Source organism: Oncorhynchus mykiss, chromosome 1 (assembly GCF_013265735.2).
Source record: "Oncorhynchus mykiss isolate Arlee chromosome 1, USDA_OmykA_1.1, whole genome shotgun sequence".
NCBI classification, from domain to species: Eukaryota; Metazoa; Chordata; class Actinopteri; order Salmoniformes; family Salmonidae; genus Oncorhynchus; species Oncorhynchus mykiss.
Window position 1 is genome coordinate 77,492,361 of NC_048565.1, and position 27,926 is coordinate 77,520,286.

The 27,926-nt window shown below is 42.3% G+C and overlaps 1 protein-coding gene and 1 pseudogene across 1 annotated transcript; both read left to right on the forward strand.

Moving 5' to 3' along the window:
- Positions 1-1,684: 1,684 nt before the first annotated feature.
- On the forward strand, positions 1,685-9,930 carry LOC110529943 (kinesin-like protein KIF11-B). Its single transcript, XM_021612627.2, has 23 exons — positions 1,685-1,842; positions 2,076-2,184; positions 2,351-2,483; positions 2,592-2,689; positions 2,827-2,905; positions 2,999-3,184; positions 3,959-4,083; positions 4,188-4,278; positions 4,424-4,666; positions 4,765-4,860; positions 4,979-5,067; positions 5,175-5,262; positions 5,378-5,566; positions 5,700-5,907; positions 5,998-6,170; positions 6,280-6,405; positions 6,503-6,661; positions 7,202-7,341; positions 7,489-7,768; positions 7,995-8,217; positions 8,319-8,476; positions 8,692-8,796; positions 8,898-9,930. Exons 2-23 carry the CDS (start codon positions 2,108-2,110, stop codon positions 9,006-9,008), a joined length of 3,177 nt encoding a protein of 1,058 aa, XP_021468302.2. The 5' UTR covers positions 1,685-1,842; positions 2,076-2,107; the 3' UTR covers positions 9,009-9,930.
- Positions 9,931-17,197: 7,267 nt separating this feature from the next.
- On the forward strand, positions 17,198-19,993 carry LOC110532710 (annotated as a pseudogene).
- The last annotated feature ends 7,933 nt before the right edge of the window (positions 19,994-27,926 follow it).

The window sequence follows — 27,926 nt, forward strand, 5'->3', positions numbered from 1 at the left end:
CCACTAGGATGAGTGGGTAGATGCCCACGAGGAGATGGATGACTGTGCTCTGGAAGGTTGATGGGTGGTGTCATGTCTTAAAATATGAGACAAAGAGAAAATGTCTTACTTGGCAAATAAAGGAAATAACTCACTGCTAGTTGTTTTACTTTATCTTGGGAAAACATGATGAAATACTGGAACAATTGATTATTAGAAACAATTATATCAACATGCCATATATATATATAATGTCCCCTGTTCTTTAATTTGGGTGTTACAATCTCCGTTATTTATTATTCAGAATCATATTATATTTCAATAGTCAGACATAACCAACTTAAGAAAAACTCAGTTGAAAGTAAATTATTGTGCAAGCACAGAAGGATGTGTTATGTTCTTGCTGCTGTTTGATGTATTAATTAATCACAGAGAGTAGGCTATTGTATTCACCAGTGGGCTTACCAGTCCAGTGCAATCTCAAACACAAATGCAAATCTCAAACACAAACCGTTGTTCATCTACAACAATCTGATTTCTGAATGTTGGCACTGGATGGAAAAGTGTGCTCCTCAAATGGCTCATACTGTGTATCTATGAGGGCAGACAATATTGGCATAACGAGCTGCGTGTCAAAAGGACATGGGCATTTCACCCACCTGTCAATCAAGTAGTGGTCAGAAGCCACGCAGTTAAACATAAATGGATTCTGTGCTGTTTGTTCAGCTTCAAGTCTGTAGGGTGATTGATGAACTGATGAATAGATAATGTAGACTACATTATTAGCCGACACAAGATACATTTGTTAAATTTGACTTTTAGGCTAGATTGGAAAATAGTATATAGCGTGCATGCTACTCCCACAGGCTATTAGGCCCAGGAAGTTATGTATTTAAAGGCGCAGTGCAGTCAAAAATTAGGATTTTTTTTTTGTGTTTTATATATATTGCCAAACTATGAGGTTGGAATAATACTGTGAACTTGTGAAAATTAGGATAATGCCCTTTCAGTGTAAGAGCTGTTTGAAAAGACTGCTTGAAATTTCAGCCTGTTTTGGTGGGATGGAGTTTTCACCAGGTAGTGAATTAGTTAGAAAGAGAGTTCCTAAACTCTCTGCCAATTACAGCTAGTTTTCAGTTTTCCCCTCCCCACTCAGACCACTCCCAGACAGTCCTAGCAACATTCTTGTTTTAGAAATTGTTCTTTGCCAGGAATATATATACTTTTTTTCCCCCTCCATTTGAATGGAAAACAATTACAGTAAGTTACTTAATTGTTACCCAGAAATTATTTGATATTGAGACAAAAATGGTTGCATTGGACCTTTAATAGATGTTGGCATTTTCCACATGATTAATTCCACAAAATGAACAGCCATATAACTGACTATAAAGAACTGACGATTATGTTTTTATTTTATTAATATGACTATTCCTGTATTCCGGATTATGTAAATGCAAAATGAACAACATGTGGGGAGAAAATTAAATGACAGGATCCAATAACTTTCCATTTGGTGTTTGTCATGTAAATGTATTTACCTTGAATCACACATTAAGCTAAAACGGGATTCTTTTTTGGGGCATACCAAAAAGAGCACATTAGCGCCATCAAGTGGATATGTGTTCCAATGTAAAGCTCAGTTCCCGTGATGCATCACGCCTCCATTTTTCATGTGACCCCAGACTGCCAATAAAATCGCGTTTAAGAAATTCCGCTTAATCCATTGGCTGTACATCTCGGATGAAGAACATTTAAAGTTGTGTTTGAAAATTCCGCACGATAGAGCGCCAGCGGTGACGGAAGTCATATTTGTTTAAAATTACTTATCTACAAGATAGTTGTTCAAAAGAAAGAATAGAGGTAAGACTTCATCACTTGGTAAAGACAATTTTGGGGCTCGTTTCCAGTAGTTAGCGTTTTTTTTGGTATATCACAATATTTGCTAACGGTAGCTAACATTCTAAGTAACGTAGGCAGTTATCTTGGTTAACGCTAGCTGGCTCACGTTAATGTTAGCTGACTAAACATAGCCCCTACTCTGACATCTAGTTAATACATTTATTTTTTAATGTGGGAAACTGTTTGTGTTACAGTTGACGTTTACAGTATTGAGTGTTCTGCAAACATGTCCACGCACAACTCGTTCAGTGTCGCAAAAAAGGATGAGAAGGGGAGAAATATTCAAGTCGTTGTGAGATGCAGGTAAACTAAACTTGTATGAAACCAGTGGGAGTTGGGACTAAAAGCAACTTGATCGTAGCTAATTAACTTGCTAGCTAAATGGACAAGAACATCAGTGTTTATCACAGCAACAGTAGCTAGTTAGCCTAATGTTGTCTTGCTAACTTCTCTGCCCATGCCTCTTCAGACCCTTCAACAATGCGGAACGCAAGTCTGCCGCCCATGGAGTCATTGACACAGTAGAAAATCGAAAAGAGATCAATGTGCGAACGGGGGGAATTGGCGACAAGGCAGCTAGGAAGACGTACACCTTTGATATGGTAACTAATGTAACGTTCTTTGTCTAAACTAGACAAACCACTATACTTGGGTTGCAATGTCATTTGTTCCTAATGTGCAAATTAAATGTTATCAAACCCTCGTCTCAGGTGTTTGGTCCATCTGCCAAGCAAATTGATGTCTACAAGAGTGTTGTCTGCCCTATTTTGGATGAAGTGATAGGTGGATACAATTGTACAGTTTTTGCGTAAGTACTACCTAAGCAGGGATTAAGTGGCATGTCCACAAGGTTACATTTAGCCATTTGAAGCTGACACCTGCTACTGAAGGTGATTGTCAATTTTGTACATGTTTTTGACTAAATATTTTCTTTCTGTCATTTAGGTATGGCCAAACGGGAACAGGAAAGACTTTTACAATGGAAGGAGAAAGATCTCCAAATGAAGAATTTACTTGGGAAGAGGTATAACATAACTTGTATCAGATCTGTCAATTAACTTATTTAAAAAAAAAAAAAATAGTTTTCAGTATTTGTGATTTGAATGGACTCTTTCAGGATCCTCTTGCTGGTATCATTCCCCGGACACTTCATCAGATATTTGAGAAGCTGTCTGAAAGTGGGACAGAGTTTTCTGTCAAGGTTTCCTTGCTGGAGATCTACAATGAAGAGTTGTTTGACCTGCTGAGCCCTTTTCCTGACGTCACTGAACGTCTTCAGTTGTTTGATGATCCACGTAACAAGGTACTAACCAGTCTCTTATGTACGTACCTAATGGGTTGAGTTACACGTGTCTGTCAACATGTCACTGCTGCCCCCCCCCAGGATGATTTTCTTAATCTAATGGTCATATTAAAACCTGCATTTGAAGGTTAAATATAATTTCTGGGCCTCCCGGGTGGCGCAGTGGTTAAGTGTGCTGTGCTGCAGTGCCGGCTGTGCCACCAGAGACTCTGGGTTCGCGCCCAGGCTCTGTCGTAACCGGCCGCTACCGGGAGGTCCGTGGGGCGACGCACAATTGGCCTAGCGTCGTCCGGGTTAGGTAGGGATGTCCTTGTCTCATCGCGCACCAGCGACTCCTGTGGCGGGCCGGGCGCAGTGCGTGCTAACCAAGGTTGCCAGGTGCACGGTGTTTCCTCCGACACATTGGTGCGGCTGGCTTCTGGGTTGGATGGCGCTGTGCGGCTTGGTTGGGTTGCATATCGGAGGACGCATTACTTTCAACCTTCGTCTCTCCTGCTAGTTGTAGCGATGAGACAAGATAGTAGCTACTAAACAATTGGATACCATGAAATTGGGGAGGAAAAGGGGTAAAATTCAAAATATAAATTTATATAAATTTATATTTTGAATTTTACCCCTTTTCCTCCCCAATTTTTTTTTTATATAAATTTATATTTTGAATTTTACCCCTTTTCCTCCCCAATTTCATGGTATCCAATTGTTTAGTAGCTACTATCTTGTCTCATTGCTACAACTCCCGGATATCTATATCTATAATTAATTTCTGTCCTTCAGAGGGGTGTTATCATCAAGGGCCTGGAAGAAATCACAGTACACAACAAAAATGAGGTTTACCAGATTTTGGAGCGTGGATCTGCCAAGAGGAAAACTGCCTCCACTCTCATGAATGCGTACTCCAGGTAAACCTGCATCTGACCAAATAAACTTGTCTCATACTAAACCACAGGGTATAAATTTTAGTTGAGTGTTTGTTTGTATTTATCTGCCCCTTTTTGTTTTTCAGCCGCTCTCACTCAGTGTTCTCCGTCACGATTCATATGAAGGAGATAACTGTTGATGGAGAGGAACTGGTCAAGATTGGAAAACTGAACTTGGTATGGTTAACTGGTATTACCTACAAATGCATTGTCATGCACGCTTTACCAGTGACATACAAAGATGGATAGCACATTTGACCTGTATGTGCACCTGCTTGTGTTGCCATCAAGAATTCTAGCTAACCTGACCCTCACCTTGTAGGTTGACCTTGCTGGCAGTGAGAACATCGGTCGGTCCGGGGCTGTGGACAAGCGGGCGCGTGAGGCTGGCAACATCAACCAGTCTCTGCTGACACTGGGCAGGGTGATCACTGCACTGGTGGAGAAGAGGCCCCATGTGCCCTACAGGGAGTCCAAACTCACCCGCATCCTCCAGGACTCATTAGGAGGCCGCACTAAGACTTCCATCATTGCCACAGTTTCACCAGCCTCCATCAACTTGGAGGTGTGTTTGTCTGGCTTTGTTATTTTCTCTTGGCACCAATGTCTAGATTGATATCTAATTTGATCAATACTCAACTTTTTGTTTCATGAAATCCCCAGGAAACTCTGAGCACACTGGATTATGCCAACAGGGCCAAGAACATCATGAACAAGCCTGAGGTGAACCAGAAGTTGACAAAGAGAACTCTTATCAAGGTATATAAGCACAGAACAAAACCTCTCAATTTGAGTATGCATGCTCTGTTTACTTTAAGCATGTGTATTTTATTTGTGGTAAAACATCTGGACTGAAAATATTGAATTTCATCATCAGGAATACACAGAGGAAATTGAGCGTCTAAAACGGGATTTGGCTGCCACTCGTGACAAGAATGGAGTGTATCTGTCATCTGAGAACTATGAGTAAATGCCCATTGTACAACACACAAATGTTGTGTATGAATCAAATGTTTATTTCTAAAGTCTGAATCCCTTCAAAAGGAGAAAGTATATTTCATTAATCCCCTTAGGAGCATGGCAGCTGCAATATCTTCCCAAGAGGATCACATAACTGAATACACAGAGAAGATTGCTGCAGTGGAGGAGGAACTGAAGAGCGTAAGCTTATTTAGAAAGTACTCTCATATTTTACTTCCTGTTTTTGGATGAGCAGCACCATGGTTACCGGCTCCACTTGACTCATCAAACATGTGTAACCATCCCTCCTCCCCAGGTTACAGAGCTGTTTGAGGATCGCAAGGAGAAGCTGGACAAGTGCACCAATGACCTAGAGGAGAAGAACCAGAAGCTGCAGGAGACTCACAGGGACCTGCAGAAGACCAAGCAGAAGCTCACTGAGGAGGAGTTTATAGTGTCTGAGCTGGCGGCCACCGAGGAGAAACTGTACACCACTGCAGACAAGGTTAGGGTGACATCATTACGACCAGTTAGGACAATGTATAAGGGCTTCTACTAAGCGACTAAAATTACACTTGAGTATGTACAGGATATTCAAAACTGTTTTAGTCTAAAGTTATGAGTTAATGTTATCTCAGTTGCTGACAACTGTTGACGAAAGCACCAAAGACGTGTCTGGCCTGCATGCGAAGCTGGAGAGGAAGAAAAAGGTTGAGGTGCACAACTCTGAGATCCAGATGAGTTTCGCAGACTGCATGGATGCTATGTTCAGCCAGATGCAGAAATCTGTAGAAGACCAGCACAGCAAGCACCAGGGCATGCTGGACTCCTACAAAACCTCAGTTGGTGAGAAGCTTGAAATGGTTCAGTACTTTGAGTGATATGAGCGCATCATAGAATTTGATATCCAATTTAGTCTTTTACTCTCCCCCTCAGAGGGTCTTCTTGCAGTCAACGACAAAGCTTTCAAAGGATCCATGGCTACTGTAGCCACGTCCTTCTGCAGCATCAAAGACCTGGTTGCTGATGGCATGACCAAGTGTCAGGCTAAGATGATGGAGCAGGAGACGCTGTGTGTGGAGGCTAAAAACAGTCTGCACCAGGTTTTGGTAAGAAATGAAGCTCTCTATTGTCTGATCATTTCTATTTTTTTGTTGCATGAATCTGTATGAAGAGAGTGGGAGAGGTTTCATGGTAAATGCAATCCTGGGTTAACAGGAGGAACATAAGCTGGAGCTTGAGGAGGTCCTTGTGGCCCAGGTGTTGCCTGGTCTGAGTGCTGTCATGGCCATGAATGACAACCTGAGGAAGACACTGGAGACCCACCATGCCCTGGCAGCTAAGGTAAGGGAAGCTGGCTGAAATAATGCACAATACTGTTCTCAAAATACTTTTGAGTATACATGATGGACAACTTCGTGAATGTATTCCTTTTCTCCAGATGGAGTCCATGAAGGTGGAGACGGCGTCGTTCTTCAGTGGCCATGCCCAGGACCTGGCTACCCTGAGGGAGACTGCAACAGAAGGTCTCGGCTCCCTAAAGACTGAGCACGACAACCTGAAGGAACAGATCAGCAGAGCAGACAAGGAGCACCAGACGGTACGGCCTGGGATCTGCTTGGGGTTGTGTAGTCTAAAGCAGGGGTGTCAAACCTACAAGCCATGGGAAAATATCGATATATTTTAAAATGTAATCGAAACTGTCAAAATAATGGACCAACGTTCAGTTCACTGTGTCCAGTTTGCTAATCATCATCACAAATGAAACCTAGACAGTGAGAGAGCATGAAATTACAAAAACGATGGACTATTGTTTTGGGCAAATGTTGACAGCAGTGTTTCAATGTGTGCCCCCGGGACTAAATTTGTCTGACACCCCTAGTTTAAAGTGTTCTCTTATCACCCTCTTACTTATCTTGTTTTCTTTTTCAGATCATTGCAAAGTAATACTACCCCTTGAGATTCACAATAGTGTTGCTCTTGCAGTGGTCTACTTTGCTTTGATGCCATTGATCCAGTCCCTGTTCAACATCTAAATGTTAATGAAAACCCCTGTCATTCTCACTATCAAGGCTGTATGGTCAACAAGTGTGCTTTTCTATCTGACTTTGTGACATCCCTTCTGTTTCTGATCGTACAGGGCATGACCCAGGTGATCCAGTGTCTGCAGAACCAGCTCAACCTCCTGGCCATGGAGACCCAGAATAACTATGCCGGCCTGATGAATGCCTCCGACGCCCTGCAGGTCCCTGTTCAGTCCCTTCAGCAGACCCTTCAAACGTAAGTGCAACTGGGCTGTCTTAACTGGGCCATTGACATGTCTAATGATTTCTGTCCATAGTGTGGGCTTTGTTCATTTGAATCTGCATATTTTTCACCTGATATGTTTGCCAGGGCAGAGCCACTAACTTTGCTGCCCTTCTCCAGGAGATGCAGTGTGTCTGAGAACCAGACCGCCACCCAAAAGGAACATCTAGAGTCTACCACTGCCAGCTTGATCTCTGAGGTCCAACAGACTGTCCAGGAGGCCATGCGCACAGTGGACGAGTCCTCCGGCTACTGCAGCCACTTGCACAGCTCTCTGACCCAGCTGGGTGAGAAGAGTCTGCAGTGGTGTGCCTCTACCGAAGATGGCATTGACTCCCAGACCCAGGCTCAGCTCACCCTGATCAGAGACCAAACCGCCTCTGCTCATACCCTGCTAACGGTAAACTATACACTCGGATAGATTGTTGGGCAGTTTTACCTCAAACGGATACTTGTTGGTGTATGAAATGGAGTACTAAGTATTTTTTTTAGCCCTTGACAGTTTTTCTGGCACTGCAATTTTTGTTTTGCAAAATTGGTTAGCTTTGAAATCCCTGCGCAGCTTCTTACATGTCTGAAATCATTATGACAAATCTAAACCTGTGTTTCTCTGTGGTGTGATTCAGAGAGTGGAGCAGAGCTGTGAGGAGAGAGTCCAGGAAGTGAGTGGGCAGCTGAAGCAGCAGCAGGAGATGGTGAAGGAGGGTCTGGGGTCCATGAAGGAGCAGACGTCACTGGACCAGAACACCCTGGAACACCACCAGACGGAACTCAAGGCCCACTTGGAGGATGGCCTGGCCCGTGTCCACAGCTTCCTCAGCGATGAACTCCTACAGGATGTCCCAACTGGTGAGCCTGACATGGATGTAATGTTAATCTGGCTTTTTTTATTTTCTACATATTTGTCTGAGTCACTGACCTGTCATGTTTCCTTCAATTTGTTCTGGTAGGTGCAACTCCTCGGAGAAGGGACTTTGTGTACCCTCGTCTCCTGGCCAAGTCGAAGAGCAGAGCAGAACTGCTGGAGAACCTCTGCCACAAGCAGGAGGAGCTGCAGACGGCCCTGTTCCAGTGTGACGCATTGGAGGAGGAGAAGCAGGTTGATCAGGTACACTTCAGAAAATTAGAGCCCAGTGTTTCCTGGTTGGGTCATGTGGGTTTGGGGCTGTATGGCAGATTACATTGACATGATTACATGAAGTCAACTGTACAGACTATGAACTTCGACTGATCAGGACTGTTCAGCATGTATGACATGTAATGACAATGAAAAGGGTGACTTTCAGAGAGTACAGAGTAGCTTTAACCTGACTGTTGCCATAGGACTCTCTGGAGGATGAGGTGAGCGGCTATGGCTACGTCACTGAGACGCCTTACATAGACGAAAACCTCATGTGCTACGAGAACGGGAGAGTGCCGTTCTTCAAGGTAAGATTACTTTGGTATTTCTCTGTTTGGTTAAGTACTGTCATCTCCCAGTCCCAGCTATAGATGGCATTGTTTGATTGTAATGTTCTCTTTCCTTTCAGCAAAAGAAGGCCGGCAAGAAAGAAAAATCTGTTAATCGTTCCAAGATGGTAGATAATGATACTCAGGCAACGCCGGTCAGGTCAAAGTTACCACTCAGGTGTCAGAACTAGTTCTAGATTTTCAAAAATTGTAGCCCCTCCATGAGTTTCACGGTTGATGTTGTGCTCCATCCACTCCGTTATCCACCACAAATCAGTCAATGGCCAAAAAGGGTAGAACTAGCGCACCTGCTTTTACACCATGATTTAACCATTAGATGTTCAGTGTTTATTTAGAAAAACATTTTAGGCTGCAATATGGACCTGACCAAATTCCAATAGAAATGTTATAGATCTGTCATTCAAAATGAAAGCAAGTAAAAAGTAATAGATCTGTTCTATGCTACCTGTTTTGTTTTTTGGGTGTTTTGATTTTGTACACCAGCTTCAAACTGAAAATACAATATTTTTGGTTATTGAAATATATTTCACAGCGGTTTAGATGGTACAATGATTCTGTACACTATACATTGCTTGTTTTGTCGCAAACTGAAATTAGGTAAACTAAGAATTTTAGCAACCAGGAAATGGCAGATTTCTGCATACTGCACCTTTTTTTAAAGGAGTAGTTTCACCATATTAAAACAAGTGATTCACGTGAAAGGGTTTACCTTCAAATCAGGAACTTTTTTTATACCTTAATGTATAAGTAATTACATTCAGAAGTGACTTTCAAAGCAACAATAAATAGGGCTTTCTAAAGGTGGTAAACATGAGATGTTGGTTAAAATGTCCTTTGCATACTCTGACTTCTAGGGAGATGCTAAAGTGCCAATAATCAGCATTTTGACAAGTCTTTATTCATATAAAATCTTCTGTTCTATATTAAAGGCACTTCATTATAATATAACATGCTTTTAAAATGAGGATTTGTGCACAATTTCTACTTAAAACAAAGGGGTGCAAAGTTATTTGTGGAACTGCCCTTTTCTGTCATTTTACTATTCATTGGTTCAAACCTTTGATTTATTAAAGTTGTTTTGACAAATGTAAACGTGTAATTTTGTCACTCACGGGGTTGGCGTAAAAACATGTTCAATTAAACAGATTGGCTGGAATCTAGGTTGTGCCTTTAGATTTCGAGAAAATCCGAAAATAAGGAAGAATGTTTCACTTCTCTTTGACTATTCTAAACCCAAACATCGGCCAGGTCTGCCTTTGGGTTTAGAAACTGGTGTAACTACACCCAGATAGTAAGGCGGACATTTCTGAGTTTCCTAGTTCCGACTAATATAGCTACGTTTTCCAGACAAATGTGCTTTGATTTGGCGCGTTTGTTTAGCATCGCCTGTATAGGCGGAATTAGTTTATTTTAGACAATGACGCTATTCCTGGAGTTATCCTCCTGTAGGTTTTCGCTCCAACCCCAGTTGTAACTAACCTGATTTAGTTTATCAACCAGCTAATTATGAGAATGTGTTGGATTAGGATTGGAATGAATATACAGAACGGTAGCTCTCCAGGAACAAGGTTGGAGAAACCTGTTTTAGACCATTCAATTTTGTCCTGAAGTTAAATCTCCAGCCATATGCGCTTTTTTTTCTTTTTTGTTCAAGGAGACTGGGGAACCAATCACCTTTCCTAGATAAATTCGATAGCAATCCACGTCTGCGAAAAGTTTGCCTAGTTTGACCCTCCGTGGTGTTGATTCTTGTGTTGCTACAGGTTTGTTTTATGAACGTCCCTTGCTTTGGAGGACATACGTTGCTTTGGATAAAAGCATCTGCTAAATGGAATTATTACTAGCTATGTATGTATTATAACATAATGCCACCCTAACCCTATATATGACGCCGCGCCGTCATATAGAAAAAGCCACTCCAGCTAGCTAATTTATTACCTTCACCTTGCTTTATAACTAGCTAGCTGTATTAGCTAGCTATCTTCATTTCCTTTGAACAATTTACATATACTAAGTAGGGAAAGCCAGATAGTAGTATATCCGTCGCTGCTAATGTTATTCTGACAGAGATAATGAAATCCCAGAAGCATCTTGTTGAATCTTAGCTAACTAGTTAACTCTCCAGTCATTTGCATAAGCATTAACGCTACAGCACAGTCTGCATGATTTCCCGCTGTTCAATGGCCATTTCAATTATACTAATTAATTTTTGAAGAATATAACTCTCATCCTACCATAGCCCAATATGTATTCCTAATGAACCTACCATTACTCCTTATTGGCCCAAGGACCTTAGTGCCTTCAGAAAGTATTCACACCCCTTTACATTTTGTTGTGTTACAGCCTGAATTCAAAATTGATCATTTCTGTCACTGATCTCCACACAATATCTCAATGTAAAGTGGAATTTTGTTTAATACATTTTTAGAAATGTATTTGCAAGAATAAAAAGCTGAAATGTCTTGAGTCAACACGTATTCACGTATAAATTTGCATCCTGTAGCTCTAACTCCAAAAAGTTCTGGGACACTAAAGTCCGTGGAGAACAAGAGCACCTCCTCCCAGCTGCCCACTGCACTGAGGCTAGGTAACACGGTCTCCACATTTCTCAACGGCTGTACTTGCCCAAGCCTCTCCAGGTTCTCCTTTACCCAAATCCAGATAGCATATGTTCTGAAAGAGCTGCAAAACCTGGACTCCTACAAATCAGCTGGGCTTGACAATCTGGACCCTCTATTTCTGAAACTATCCGCCGCCATTGTCTCAACCCCTATTACCAGCCTGTTCAACCTCTCTTTCATATCGTCTGAGATCCCCCAAGGACTGGAAAGCTGCCGCAGTCATCCCCCTCTTCAAAGGGGGAGACACCCTGGACCCAAACTGTTACAGACCTATATCCATCCTGCCCTGCCTATCTAAGGTCTTCGAAAGCCAAGTCAACAAACAGGTCACTGACCATCTCGAATCTCACCGTACCTTCTCCGCTGTGCAATCTGGTTTCCGAGCCGGTCACGGGTGCACCTCAGCCACGCTCAAGGTACTAAACGATATCATAACCGCCATCGATAAAAGACAGTACTGCGCAGCCGTCTTCATCGACCTGGCCAAGGCTTTCGACTCTGTCAATCACCATATTCTTATCGGCAGACTCAGTAGCCTCGGTTTTTCTAATGACTGCCTTGCCTGGTTCACCAACTACTTTGCAGACAGAGTTCAGTGTGTCAAATCGGAGGGCATGTTGTCCGGTCCTCTGGCAGCCACAGGGTTAAATTCTCGGGCCGACTCTTTTCTCTATATATCAATGATGTTGCTCTTGCTGCGGGCGATTCCCTGATCCACCTCTACGCAGACGACACCATTCTGTATACTTCCGGCCCTTCCTTCGACACAGTGCTATCTAACCTCCAAACGAGCTTCAACGCCATACAACACTCCTTCCGTGGCCTCCAACTGCTCTTAAACGCTAGTACAACCAAATGCATACTTTTCAACCGTTTGCTGCCTGCACCCGCACGCCCGACTAGCATCACCACCCTGGATGGTTCCGACCTAGAATATGTGGACATCTATAAGTACCTAGGTGTCTGGCTAGACTGTAAACTCTCCTTCCAGACTCATATCAAACATCTCCAATCTAAAATCAAATCTAGAGTCGGCTTTCTATTCCGCAACAAAGCCTCCTTCACTCACGCCGCCAAACTTACCCTAGTAAAACTGACTATCCTACCGATCCTCGACTTCGGCGATGTCATTTACAAAATAGCTTCCAATACTCTACTCAGCAAACTGGATGCAGTTTATCACAGTGCCATCCGTTTTGTTACTAAAGCACCTTATACCACCCACCACTGCGACCTGTATGCTCTAGTCGGCTGGCCCTCGCTACATATTCGTCGCCAGACCCACTGGCTCCAGGTCATCTACAAGTCCATGCTAGGTAAAGCTCCGCCTTATCTCAGTTCACTGGTCACGATGGCAACACCCACCCGTACACCTGCTGGAGCGCGTGCTCACTGATCATCCCTAAAGCCAACACCTCATTTGGCCGCCTTTCGTTCCAGTTCTCTGCTGCCTGTGACTGGAACTTATTGCAAAAATCGCTGAAGTTGGAGACTTATCTCCCTCACCAACTTCAAACATCTGCTATCTGAGCAGCTAACCGGTCGCTGCTGCTGTACATAGTCTATTGGTAAATAGCCCACCCAATTTACCTACCTCATCCCCATTCTGTTTATTTATTTACTTTTCTGCTCTTTTGCACACCAGTATCTCTACCTGTACATGACCATCTGTTCATTAATCACTCCAGTGTTAATCTGCAAAATTGTAATTATTCGCCTACCTCATGCCTTTTGCACACAATGTATATAGACTTTTTTTCCTCTTTTTTCCTACTGTGTTATTGACTTGTTAATTGTTTACTCCATGTGTAACTCTGTGTTGCTGTCTGTTCACACTGCTATGCTTTATCTTGGCCAGGTCGCAGTTGTAAATGAGAACTTGTTCTCAACTAGCCAACCTGGTTAAATAAAGGTGAAATAAATAAATAAATTCAATCTCTTTATGGGAAGCCTAAATAAGTAAAGGAGTAAAAAAAAAGAATGTGCTTAACAAATCACATAAGTTGCACGGACTCATTCCGGGTCCAATAATAGTGGTTAACATACTTTTTGAATAACTACCTCTCTGTACCCCACACATACAGATAATTGTAAGGTCCCTCAATCGCGTAGTGAATTTCAACCACAAAGACTAGGGAGGTTTCGCAAAGAAAGGCACTGATTGGTAGATGCGTAAAAAAATAAAAGCTGACTGAATATTTCTGAGCATGGTGAAGTTATTAATTAGTCTTTGGATGGTGTATTAATCTTTGGTGGAAAAGTATCCTTGTCAGTGCGGCTTGGTTGGGTTGTGTTTCAGACGAGGCATGGCTTTCGGACCTTTGTCTCTCCCGAGGCCGTACGGGAGTTGTAGCGATGAGACAAGATAGTAACTACTAACAATTGGATACCACGAAAAGGGGGTAAAAATAAAACTTTTAAAAAAATGCTACTAAAAGTCAAAAAATATTTGATTTTAAATATACTTAAGTATCAGCTCCAGAGTGGCGCAGCAGTGCTAGATGCGTCACTACAGACCCTGGTTCGATCCTGGTCTGTATCACAACAAGCCGTGATTGGGAGTCCCATAGGGCAGTGCACAATTGGCCAAGTGTCGTCTGTTTTAGGGTTTTGCTGGGGTAGGCTGTCATTGTAAATAAGAATTTGTTCTTAACTTACTTGCCTAGTTAAATAAAGGTCAAATAAATAAAAATGTTCATGTAATTGCTAAAATATACTCAAGCACTATTTTCTTGTTTAAAAAAAATATATATTTACAGATAGCCAGGGGTACACTTCAAAACTCACACATAATTAACAAAGAAATCATGTGTTTAGTGAGTCCGCCAGATCAGAGGCAGTAGAGATGACCAAGGAATTTATCTTGATAAGCATTCAAAATGTAACAAGTATTATTGGGTGTCAGGGAAATTGTATGTAGTGAGAAGTACATTATTTTCTTTAGAAATGTATTGAAGTAAAAGTAGTCAAAAATATAAATACTAAAGTACAGAAACTAATTGAGTAGTACTTTAAAGTATTTTTACTTAAGTACTTTACACCCTTTACACCCTACTTAAGTACTTTACATCCTTCCTAACTCAGTTGCTGGAGAGGAAGAAACTGCTCAGGGATATCACCATGAGGCCAATGGTGATTTTAAAACAGTTAAAGAGTTTAATGGTTGTGATATGAGAGAACTGGGGAGTTACTTCAAAATACTAACCTACAAAGAAAGAAGCTTGTACAGAGTTATAACAATATTCCAAAACATGAATCCTGTTTGCAAAGGCACTTTGTTAATACTGCAAAAAAAGGACATTCACTTTTTGTCCTGAATCCAACACAGCACATCCCTGAGTACCACTCTACATATTTTGGTTGTGGCTGCATCATGTTATGGGTATTCTTGTCATCGGCAAGGTCTAGGGAGTTTAAAAAAAATAAAAAATACACGGAATACAGCTATACGCACATGCACAATCCTAGAGGAAAACTTTCCAACAGACACAGGGAGATCAATTCACCTTTCAACAGGACAATAACCTAAAACACAAGGCCAAATCTACACTGGAGTTGCTTACCAATACGACACTGAATGTTCCCGAGTGGTCTAGTTACAGTTTTGACGTAAATTGGCTTAAATCTATGACAAGGCTTCAAAATGGCAGTCTTCCAATGATCAACAATTAACTTGACAGTGCTAGAATTTTTTTAAATATTATAATGGTCAAATATTATACAATCCAAGTGTGCAAGGCTCTAAGAGACTTACCCCCAAAAAACTCACAGCTGTAATCGCCGCCAAAGGTGCTTCTACAAAGTATTGACTCGGGTGCGAATAGTTTTTTAAATTAGACTTCTATATTTCATTTTACAATAAATTTGTACAAACTTCTAAAAACATGTTTTCACTTTCATTATGCAGTATTGTGTGTAGATGGGTGAGAGAAAAAATATAGTTTAATCCATTTTGAATTCAGGCTGTAACACAACAAAATGTGTAATAAGTCAAGGGGTATGAATACTTTCTAAAGCATTGTATGTTATTTTCAGGTATACTGGCTCTGGTAGCCAAAACAGCAAAGTACTCCATCTAAACGAATCAATTCTCAATTGCAACAGATTCATAAAGCCCTTTACTTTCATATCCCATCAAAATAATTTCACAAATGCAAAATACACACTTACTGTCCACTGTTTCAACCGGCTTTATCACAGTTAGAGCCGACAGTTTTCAGTGACAACACGTTTCTGAAGGCTTTATTCCGTTACACGCAGGTGTTCGGAGCATTCTAGATGGCTAATTAGCACAAGTGGTTCCTCTGTCTTCAGTCTGTCTTCTGTAAGCATGCTCTGTAACATGGAGATATGGCCGCGAGGGAACACTAACCCTATAAAGGTGTGTATCAGTTTAACTGTATGTATAAAAAAAAAGATTTCTCGCTGATATGAAAGACAAGGTCTTTATGTTTCCAAAACCGTGCCGCAAGTGGTGCATGTCAATGTTCAGGCCGAGCCTATGGGGCTCTTAACAAAACTCCCCCGTACAGAAGACGCCTTTGTCCAATGACTCTTATGTGTGATGTAATGGAATTGCGAGTCATGACTCATGATCAAGGGCTGATCCTATCAAAACCCAAACTCTTAAGATTGTAGTTTGTTTTTGTTGTCAATCTAAGTGTTTGTAAACAAACAATGTGTGCTGTGGATCTAAAATGTTTTTAAAACCACCATGCCAAATTCATAGACTGTCAGTCTGTTCAGAGGATTTGAGCCCATCCCTTAGTTAACCCCACAAAGTGGCAGCTCAAGCTGTTGAATTGCTGAATATGTGAAAGGTAAATGCAAGCACCAGATAACTAAATACCAGTGATGGATAGATCACTTGGCTAGCTAGGCCTGTATTACTTGCTTGACACTCAGCTTGGTTTTGTTTTCCAGGTGTGTATGGCATGCCAGTGCATGCTCATTGCTTGTGTTGGAGCTGTACCAGAATACCACATTGAACAAGGTGACTACACCAACCATGAGGAGCTCATCAAACACGTTACATTTACAGAGGACGTCAACTCTATCGTCACGATAGAGAGAGGCCACTGTTCATGATTCAATGGGAACTGTGCTGTGCTTGAGAATGTAGTGTCATTCACACTTGTATGGAATTGAACATATTTCCAAATACTCTAGACGCTGGAAAATATATGAATGACGTCTTCCAGTCTCTGTCCTTCCTTTCTCTTAGTGGTTCCTTATAAACCAACAGGTCAGTTTGGCAGGCTCTTTGTTCTTCGCTGGGGTCTTGGTTGGTAATGTTTGTTTGGACCCCTCTCTGACAAGATTGAAAGGAAACCAGTCTTCCTAACAGGTGAGGAGAATGACGCTCACAACTTTACATATTATGATCATAATCCATATCCTATGAAGTAGTTGACAGGCTAATATGATGTAGTCTGCTTTTCAGCCCAGCTAATAGTAGTGTCACTGGTAAAAATCTCAGAGATATGGTTAGGCCTCATCATTCATCATAAAAAAACAACAACAATTGGCCGTAGACTGCTAGTGCGTTGATAATATGCTCTTCTACTGACTTTCTGTTTGATTGACCCACTGTTTCTCTCTCTCTCTGCTTCTCTCTCGGCCTCTCTCTCTCCCAGCTCTGTTCTTCGATGTTTTGTTTTGGTTATGCCACAGCCTTTGCTCCCAGCTATGAGGCGTTTGCGTTGTCCTGCCTGCTAATGGGTCAAATAAATGGGGGAATGTCCCTCGTCTGTTTCATGCTTACTCAGGAGTATGTGGGCAAGGCCTACTGGGCCATGACAGGTACAAATAATCATCATGACACTGACAGATGTTTGTCAGACACAGCTACAGTAACGGAGGAGGGTGGGACTAGGATTCGACAAGGGTAAATCGTAGTAAAGAAGAGTCAGAGGGAACAAAGTGAAATAAGATGGTGGTCTGGCACTATTGGAAAGTGTTTTGTCCCAACTATTTCAATTTAGTTTTTGGTGTTTGTGTTTTTCAGGGACCTTGCTAATATGACCTTTGCATTAAAGGCTTGACTGACACCTTTCCCAATACATTTGACCCCATATGTGAGACTGCAGTTTGCTGATAGAACAAATGGCAAGATGCCCATTTTGTCACCTGTCTTTGTCTTGTTCCTGTTTTTCGGGCTGAGGCAGGACTCTCCCGGAGTCTCCCCGCTGGCTGTATTCCCGTGATTACACGGAGCAGGCGGAGGAGGTTCTGCAGTACATGGCCGTGCGGAATGGGAACGGCAACGCCACAGCCAAAGTGAAGCTCCGCAGGTGTCCTGGCTTCGTCAAGATGTAACTAGGACAACGATGGCCCTGGTCTCCTCGGTCTCGTCACCCACCTAGTGCTCCGCTGGAGGACCGTGGTGTCATGTATGTCTGGTGAGCATACAGACCATAACCTGAACCACTGGGAAACCACAAAGGGACTCGCTTTTTACCATGTCATTAACATGCACATGGACAGTGTCAACAGCTCACAATGATGCTTTTCAGTTCAGTATACATCGTTTTAAAGACCTTTCACACTGAAGACGGCAAACACGAATGACCATAAATTGATGCTGTCTCTGGATGTGCTCTAGGTATTCCTGCAGCCTGGTGTACAATGGGCTCATCGTGAATGCCAGTGAGGACGATGGGAACCGCTACTTCAGTGTTGTCATGTATGGATTGGTGGAGCTCCCGGCCTACCCTCTCTGTATCTATTTCATATACAAGCAGTGGTAAGATTCTCACCACCTGTCATGATATCCTATGAATTGAAGTGTGTCAGTGGTGCACTGAATAAATGTCTTGTTTTGTGGTTAAAAATAAAAAACGTTTAATTGTAATAGTTTCACAAGACTGTTATTCTCATCACACCTGTGCTAGACAGTTAGAATGTATGCTTGTTTTTAGGTCTGGGAGAAGGAAAACATGGCTAGCTTTCTGGGGTTATATCTATGCACTATGTTAATCCCAGTAAACGCTGGTAAGGGCATCCCATCTACAGTCTGGCAGAATATACATTTTTATTCATAATGTGTTTTTTTAAAGCTTTGTTACCCTGTCTTTATTATTTAGGGACTGTGTTCAATGCTACCTCTTTAGATTTTCTTTTTAGGAAAGCTGTTGGTCAGTGCGTCAGTGTGCGTCTACGCTACTGAACTGTAACCCACTGTTATAAAGTGAGTGCAGTGCAGACAGAGCCCACTAACAGATCCCACAAAATTACTTTTATATAGTACAGTAGAGGGCGCTGTTTTTTAATTTTGGCTTCAATGAACTTCTGCATTTCAATTGAAGTTCTCGAAATGCAATATGTTTTTGTACAGTATGTTGAAGAGGTACTTAAGAAAACGTTCTTTGCTTTTTCTTGATGTCAGGAACGCTGGTCTTGGGGTCTGCTCAATGTCCTGCTGAGTCGGAGGGATCCTGGCCCCTCTTTTGCCCTCTACGGTACGTCGGCAGAATATAATTAATATGATGATGGACAAAGAAATCATCAAGATTGTAGTTTATCAAGTACAAGGACCACTTTGGGCTTTCTGTAAGTGTTGAAAATGTGGTATATAGAAGTTTTGTTTTGCCTTCTGTCAGATTGTATGGTATTCACTTGAGCCCCTGAAGCTCGTGCTGCACTTGGTTTGCGGGCAGTTGATAGCCTAGCGGTTAAGAGCGTAGGGACAGTAACCGAAAGGTCTCCGGTTCGAATCCCCAAACCATATTGGGTTAGTTACGGCCCTAGCCTCGGATGCCGGGCTTCTCACGTAGTTTGAAGACCTGGGGAAGTTCTCCTCAGGAAAAAGATAAAAAGGAGTGGAGTATGGCAGGGCTTGCCCACAAAACCAATTACATATTTACATATTTTGTATCGGTGGAGCGCCGAACAGGGTTTGTGTTTCTGAAATGTTTTCTGATTTTCAACAGGCTAGCAAGCATAAGATACAAAACTAATGTCGCAAAGACTACAAAAACATTGGCTGACACGGTAAGAAAAGAGACACAGACAAAATCAAGAGAAAAAGGAAATGCCTCTCCTGAGGGGGAATGTAATTTCTACTCAGAGCCAATCAAATACAAGCGCTGAAAACAATACTGAAGTTCTCCAGAATTCCAATAGTCGAGACAGGACGAGAAGGATGGTCAAGCATGACTAGTTACGCCCTATCCAAATGTACATTTACAATGCTCTTAAAAAGAACAATGCTTAACATTCTGTATCTTGGGGGTTGGTTTGTGTTCCCTTTTACAGACACTTTGTTTGAAGAGGACCAATTGAAAACAAGCCACAAACTAAATCAGTGACTATTGTGGAAGGACCACCAGAGGGCAGGCTGGGCTCACGGATAGTAGCCCAACAAGGCATGGGAGACAAGGTAACCAGAGGCAATTAAGCACAGCTGAAGGTACTAATGACATACTCTCCTTCCCCTATAAGAGAGAGAATGGAACCAGCAGAGAGGGAAGGGGAAAACTATCTCTGGAAGATGGCCACCGAGCGAGAGGAGCTATCCAGGAAGAACCACTAAGACGGTGACAAGCCTGTGACTTTTTGTTGTAGATTAAAGATAATCCTATTATGTTCTTGTTTCATCTGGAGAAGATGATGTATGTTTTTCCTTGGAAGATTTTCATTGATTATGTTGGAGTGTTTGTGTTGACCAAATGCCCTCAATAGAGAACTGTGTTCAATCAAGAAAACCTACTCCTGACTCGTTTATTCCACCTTCCCGCTTTAGAGTGACGCCCAATCACTTGGTCCGCTCACACTATGAACGAGAAAACAATCTGACGAGAGGGGCTATCGAAGCCTGTTCACGCACAAGTGCTTTCTCACATCAAATCAGATGTCCTCTTGTTTCCATGGTGAAGCAAGGACAGGGCTAGCTACATGCCCATGATGGATGGTGGACCATTTTACAGGGAACAGCACACATGTTTTGAATCTTTTCATGTTATTTTGTTTCTGTGTGGGGGTTGTGTGATACGTTTTGTACTGTACAATGAAATGTGAAGTGCCTTCTAAAATCGCTGTTTGGCAATGTAGATCATGTCAAATGGGATTATAAAGTAACAATGAATCATTTGATATCAAATGGAAGAGAATTACAATTACTGTCAAAGGTTCTCCGTTTCTAACAATTTGAAGCCTGTAGTTTAAATGGTGTGTTTCATGATGTTGGGTGATTAGGCCTGGCTCGCAGTCAGTTTCAATTCATCCCAAAGTTGTGTTCGATGGGGTTGAGGTCAGGGCTCTGTGCAGGTCAGTCAAGTTCTTCCACACCGATCTCGACAAACCATTTCAGTATGGACCTCGCTTTGTGCACAGGGGGCATTCTCATGCTGGAACAGGAAAGGGCCTTCCCCAAACTGTTGCCACAAAGTTGGAAGCACAGAATTGTCTAGAATGTGATTGTATGCTGTAGCTGCTGCTATTTGCATTGAGAATACAGATTATGTAGTAAGTGTGTATATATATTTTCACACAGGCAGCCCAATTCTGGTCTTTTGAACAATCACATCAGATCTTTTTCAGAGCTGATCTGATTGGTCAAAACACCAATTAGTGGGAAAAAATATTGGAATCGGGCTGCCTGTCTAAACACAGCGAAAATGTGAATGGTTTGTTCAGTATTCTAATGTGTACAGTATTCTAGTACACCCCCCAAGTCATTGGTTTACGTTGTGCTCCAAGGTGATGCCAGAGCTATAATTGTGATTGTTAACATGACAGCAAGTAGAACAGTGGTGTGTGTGTAATACGGGTAACTGCCAAAATATAGGGAACACCAACATAAAGTGTCTTCATGGGCCACCAAGAGCCAGAACATCTTCAAAACACCAGTACAAGTGTCTGGAACTCAATTGGAGGGATACGACATCGTTCTTCCACGAGAAATTCTATAATTTAGTGTTTTGTTAATGATGGTGGAAAACGCTGTCTTAGGTGCCGCTCCAGAATCTCCCATAAGTGTTCAGTTGGGATTGCTTATGGTTTACATCGTTTTCATGCTCATCTGACCACTCGCGCCCTGTGGATGGGGTCATTGCCATCCTATTGGGGCCTAGCCATGGTAGCCAAAATAATGGCCTACCCAGCGTTTATATACAGTACATGACCCTAAGCATGAGGGGATGTTAATTGGCTAAGTAACTCAGGAACAACACCCGTGTGGAAGCACCTGCTTTCTATATACTTTGTATCCTTAATTTACTCGTGTTTCCATTCATTTGGAAGTTACCTATATATTTATGAGAATGACTTGAACATGATCATAAATTACACAAACCTGCACAGTGTTTATGCCCTTCAAAATTACGTGATGAAATTTCTCTTCTATTAAAGCAAAATGTGTTACACTGTAACAGGGTGTATTGTAATGTTAATGGTCACTAATGTATTACTTTTTTATTTTGAGGGGGGGGGGGCATTGTAATGTTTTATAGCTATATAAATGATGTTGAATAAAAGTGATATATTGATACCAGAGGGCGCTCTAGTAACAGTCACTGCTATTGTCAGGGGTTTGTGTCACCATTGACGCAGACAGGAGAGGCCCAGTTCAACCATATCGCCCAGAAGCTGTCTCATCAAAGACTGAGAAGCAACCGCATAATGTTTTTCCCCATCATTTATAATTATGCCTTATGGCAGAGTTGGCCCATACCACCGGTTCAACAAGTAGTTGGAGCGAGTTGAAAAGTTTAAACTGTAATCATTGTTTTCATTATATACCTCTGACACTGTGCTTGCCAGCACAGAAATCCCCTTTTGAAGTAAATAAACAGTCTTCAACAAAAGTTTGTTGAAAATGTCTTGAATATACTGTATATAGAATGATTATAAATGACGTGAGGTCAGCTTAATATCAAGCTCACAACCACAAAGGTTGGATTCACTTCAATTTCTAGAGTGTACATCCTAATGCAAGCTCAAGTGCTTATTCTACTTACATAAAGTAACTCTTGTGGTCTGCTACCATCATTATTTTATGACTGAGCTTGAGGTTACTGCCCACCACTGATTTGAGGTCATGGAATTGCTGCACCTCACACTGAACAGCATATTGTGTGACAAATCGATTTGTCACACAATTGCTCTTGCTGCAGCATATTTTTGTGGATGGGTGAAAGAACGCAAAGCAGAGAGGTAGATAGCACACATGATGTGGCTGGGTGAGGTTACTTCCATTCCCTGTCTAATTAGAAGCCAATTTAAAGGCATGTCAGATGATTCAGCTGAATGGTTGTATAAACTAAATAACAAACAGGAAAGTCTGAAGCCGCAAGGTGATTTCATTATTCAAACTGGCACTGGAGACTGGGTAAACACACAAAATATTGTTCACACACTTGCCCACATACACACTCAAATAAAAAGTTAAGGAACTGGTCAGATAACTAACCCAAACCCCAATTTGTCACTTAACACTCAAAAATAAGCATTTTCCAACAGTATAAATACTGTATCTTGATATTTATAGTTACAGTGCATTCGGAAAGTATTCAGACCCCTTAACTTTTTCCATACATTACAGCCTTATTCTAAAATGGATTAAAATGTTTTTTCCCCCTCATCAATCAACACACAATAGCCCATAACAACAAAGCTATAACAGGTTTTTAAAAGTTTTGCAAATGTATTAAAAATAGAAAACTGAAATATCACATTTACATAAGTATTCAGACCCTTTACTCAGTACTTTGTTGATGCACCTTTGGCAGCGATTACAGCCTTGAGTCTTCTTGGGTATGACGCTACAAGCTTGGAACACCTGTATTTGTGGAGTTTCTCCCATTCTTCTTAGCAGATCCTCTCAAGTTCTGTCAGGTTGGATGGGGAGCGTCGCTACACAGCTATTTTCAGGTCTCTTAGATAGGGGTCAAGTTCGGGCTCTGGCTGGGCCACTCAAGGACATTCAGAGACTTGTCCCGAAGCCCTTCCTGCATTGCCTTGGCTGTATGCTTAGGGTCGTTGTCCTGTTGGAAGGTGAAGCTTGGCCCCAGTCTGAGGTCCTGAGCGCTCTGGTGCAGGTTTTCATCAAGGATCTCTGTGTGCTTTGCTCCGTTCATCTTTGCCTCGATCCTGACTAGTCTCCCAGTTCCTGGCGCTGAAAAACATCCCCACAGCATGATGCTGCCACCACCATGCTTCACCGTATGGATGGCACCAAGTTTCCTCTGGATGTGAAGCTTGGAATTCAGGCCAAAGAGTTCAATCTTGGTTTCATCAGACCAGAGAATATTGTTTCTCATGGTCTCAGAGTCTTTTAGATGCCTTTTGGCAAACTCCAAGTGGGCTGTCATGTGTCTTTTACTGAGGAGTGGGTTCTGTCTGGCCACTCTATCATAAAGGCCTGATTGGTGGAGTGCTGCAGAGATGGTTGTCATTCTGGAATGTTCTCCCATCTCCACAGAGGAACTCTGAAGTTCTGTCAGAGTCAGCATCGGGTTTTGGTCACCTCCCTGACCAAGACGCTTCAATTTCGAGTCTCATAGCAAAGGGTCTGAATACTTATGTAAATAAGGTATTTCTGTTTCTTATTTTTTGATACATTTGCAAACATTTCTAAAAACCTGTTTTCTCTTTGTCATTATGGAGTATTAGAATAAGGCTGTAACGTAACAGTCAAGGGGTCTGAATACTGCCTCCAGTCATCTCCATTAAGTTGATGAGGCATAAGGAGGGTAATGGGAGTGTGGTTATGGGTTTGAGTGGGTGTGGGAGCACTGAGCTTGTGGCCAGGTGAGTAATGTCGACACTGACCCACTGCTGAACTTTCCAGGAACAACGCTGTCAGATCTCTAGAGAGAGTGTGTGTGGGGGTGGGAGTGCAGGGGTTGGAGTGTGTGCGTGTTCTTGAGAGCATGCAGGAGAGTGTGTATTTGTGCTTGTGGTAGCCTATTGTGTGGGTTGCTAACAGTAAATGTGCTTTCACTAGTCCATATTTATGTGTTTATTTAAGCAATAAGGCACGCAGGGGTGTGGTATATGGCCAATATACCACGGCTAAGGGCTGTTCTTATCCACGACGCAGCACAGAGTGCTTGGATACAGCCCTTAGCCATGGTATATTGGCCATATACCACAAACCCCCAAGGTGCCTTATTGCTATTATAAGCTGGTTATCAACGTAATTAGAGCAGTTCAAATAAATGTTTTGTCATACCAGTCGTATACGGTCTGATATACCACGGCTGTCAGCCAATCAGCATTCAGGGCTCGAACCACCCAGTGTATAATTAAGATTTTATCAGTGTTACATTTTTTATTAATGTTAATAGTCTTTTACCCACAAAATTATCCAAGTAAAATGCTAATAGTAGCACACTGATTTTTTTTTGTGTGCTTTATGGTCAACTCAAGAACAATCTAACAGCCAGTATAAGCCAGTATAATCTTTTCTGCTGGTTCCTTGCTATCTTTTCTCAGACAATAAGTTAAAGGGCAAATAAATTATTCTGAAGTACTTCAGAGAGGAGTCAAATCATTACTAGTAGATTCCCCTTCTTTTGTCTAACATGGGTATAACAACTCTGACTCTGAATTGTTGTGATTGTCAGTGAGCTCGTGTCAGAAGTGGACATTTTGAAAGATTTGTGGTGGCTAAACAAACAGTTCCTCTACACAGTAAGAGGATGGGCCATAAACCCAGCAGTCTAACAGGGAACAATGCAGGGTCACTGCTCTCCACAGTGAGAGGATGGGCCATAAACTCAGCAGTCTAACAGGGAACAATGCAGGGTCACTGCTCTCCACAGTGAGAGGATGGGCCATAAACCCAGCAGTCTAACAGGGAACAATGCAGGGTCACTGCTCTCCACAGTGAGAGGATGGGCCATAAACCCAGCAGTCTAACAGGGAACAATGCAGGGTCGCTGCTCTCCACAGTGAGAGGATGGGCCATAAACCCAGCAGTCTAACAGGGAACAATGCAGGGTCACTGCTCTCCACAGTGAGAGGATGGGCCATAAACCCAGCAGTCTAACAGGGAACAATGCAGGGTCACTGCTCTCCACAGTGAGAGGATGGGCCATAAACCCAGTAGTCTAACAGGGAACAATGCAGGGTCACTGCTCTCCACAGTGAGAGGATGGGCCATAAACCCAGCAGTCTAACGGAACAGTGCAGGGTCACTGCTCTCCACAGTGAGATGATGGGCCATATACCCAGCAGTCTAACAGGGAACAATGCAGGGTCACTGCTCTCCACAGCCATCGCTCCTGCCAACCATTTTCTACCTACAACCACCTAGGGGGACAGACGACAAGTGGGGTTGAGCACTACCAGAGGGGACAAGTTTAATCCTCCTGTTGTGTTCGTTTCATGTTAATTAGTTCTGTGTTCCCGGTCCAAAATGACTGGCCCATTATAGCTGATTGGAAATCCATAATAATACATACTGTATATTATTACCTAATGTTGTGTTAGATCTTTTTATCAACTCAAGTTCTTGTGAACATTACAAGTTTTGAACTTCTATTTGCTATTTATGGCCTGTAGGCCTCATTGACCTGATCTCAGGCAACTTGTTTTTGAGTTTAAAAAAAAAGCATAATGTATGGATTATTTTGACTATAACAAATACTCAGATGAAACATATGGTGCTATATATCACAGACTACTTTGAGTCAAAGTTTATCAAGGACTCTCTTCTTCCTCATCAGTGTCACGATCAAAGATATGATCAAGAGCCTCACTTACAGTATATCGTTTGGTCATTGTGCTGCCACAGAATGAATTGTGAGCAAGGCCTCAAAAAAGCTTTATATACCAGAGCTGCAAGAAAAGTTCTATATATTATTGAAACAATGTTGAGATTGTTTGTGAGAATGCCAACAGGTGTGGTTCCCGTGGGGGAAAGGTTCCCATGGGGGTTGCCATGGAAGCCAAGAAGAGAGTGAGGTGTGTGTGTGTGTGTCTTCAAACACACATGAATGTGGGGGTCTGGGAGAAGAAGTGTGTCCATCTGATAAATGGGCATGTGCCTGACCTCAATTTTTTACACTAATTGTAATCTCACCCATTCATTTCTAATGACCAGTCATTTTTGACCGGGAACATCACAGGTATACAAAAGTTAAATAAAACACCCAAAATGTTATGAAAATCATCTAAATGTATTTTGTGTGTTCAGATGCCCTATGTGGACAAAGTCATGGAACCTTATGACAATCAGAATAAATTAACTACATTTTTCAGAGAGAACTTGTAAATTGGTCCAATTTGACCGGAACCCAGCAGGAGGTTTAAGTTACATTTTTAATTTGTCAGAGTTCTGCATACAGATACACACCTGCTACACTCTAGACGTGTGTATATGTGATTGTATATTGTACGTGCGCGCCCGGGTGTATTATTTTCTTAGAATCAACATAAATCTCTATCCCCAAATCCCTGAATATTTCCTCTGTCTTTATTACATTGTAATCTGCAACTGTGACCGTTCTAAACCCTACTCCTTGCTGCTGCAGCACAGTGGGTGTGAGCAGTGAACGGGCGTGTAGCATAGGGTTGGGCCAGGCTGAAGCAGTTCAAACATTGAGCCATAACTCAGCTGCTGCCACTCCACTGTGCTCCCCTCCACTGGGCTCTGTGTGAACTCCTGCTCGCTGGATGACCTGATGTTATCTGCTGCTTTCACACTCGCTGCGGCTTCTGGTTGTAATTACACTGTGTATAAAGCCTCCTGCCGGTGAGTCTCTCAGAGACGGAGGCCTTTCCACTCTTTGAGAGAGAGCTGGAGGAATGGAGGGAGGGAGATGTGCAGGTGGGGGTTAGAGAGGGAGGAAGGGGTTGGGGAACTTTCCATAGATGGAGATAGCAAGGATGAGAGTAGGCCAAGGTAATGAGAGTAGGCCAAGGTGATGAGAGTAGGCCAAGGTGATGAGAGTAGGCCAAGGTGATGAGAGTAGACCAAGGTGATGAGAGTAGGCCAAGGTGATGAGAGTAGGCCAAGGTGATGAGAGTATGCCAAGGTAATGAGAGTAGGCCAAGGTGATGAGAGTAGGCCAAGGTAATGAGAGTAGGCCAAGGTGATGAGAGTAGGCCAAGGTGATGAGAGTAGGCCAAGGTAATGAGAGTAGGCCAAGGTAATGAGAGTAGGCCAAGGTGATGAGAGTAGGCCAAGGTGATGAGAGTAGGCCAAGGTGATGAGAGTAGGCCAAGGTGATGAGAGTAGGCCAAGGTGATGAGAGTATGCCAAGTCTGATCTATGAGGAAATGGGACACATGCATCATTCATATTCTTAAATACCATATTTCTCTGTTTCCGTTTTGTTATGTGTGGGGAACATATTGCCTCTTGCATAGACTCCAAGAAACTTCTTGGACTTGACTCTGTTTTAGTGATCAATCAACTTTCAGCTCACACCACCCATTTCAGCTCACACCACCCTGCTTGCAAACATACTGTACCATCCTGAAATTTCTGATAAAATGTTTAATTAAAGGTATAATTGT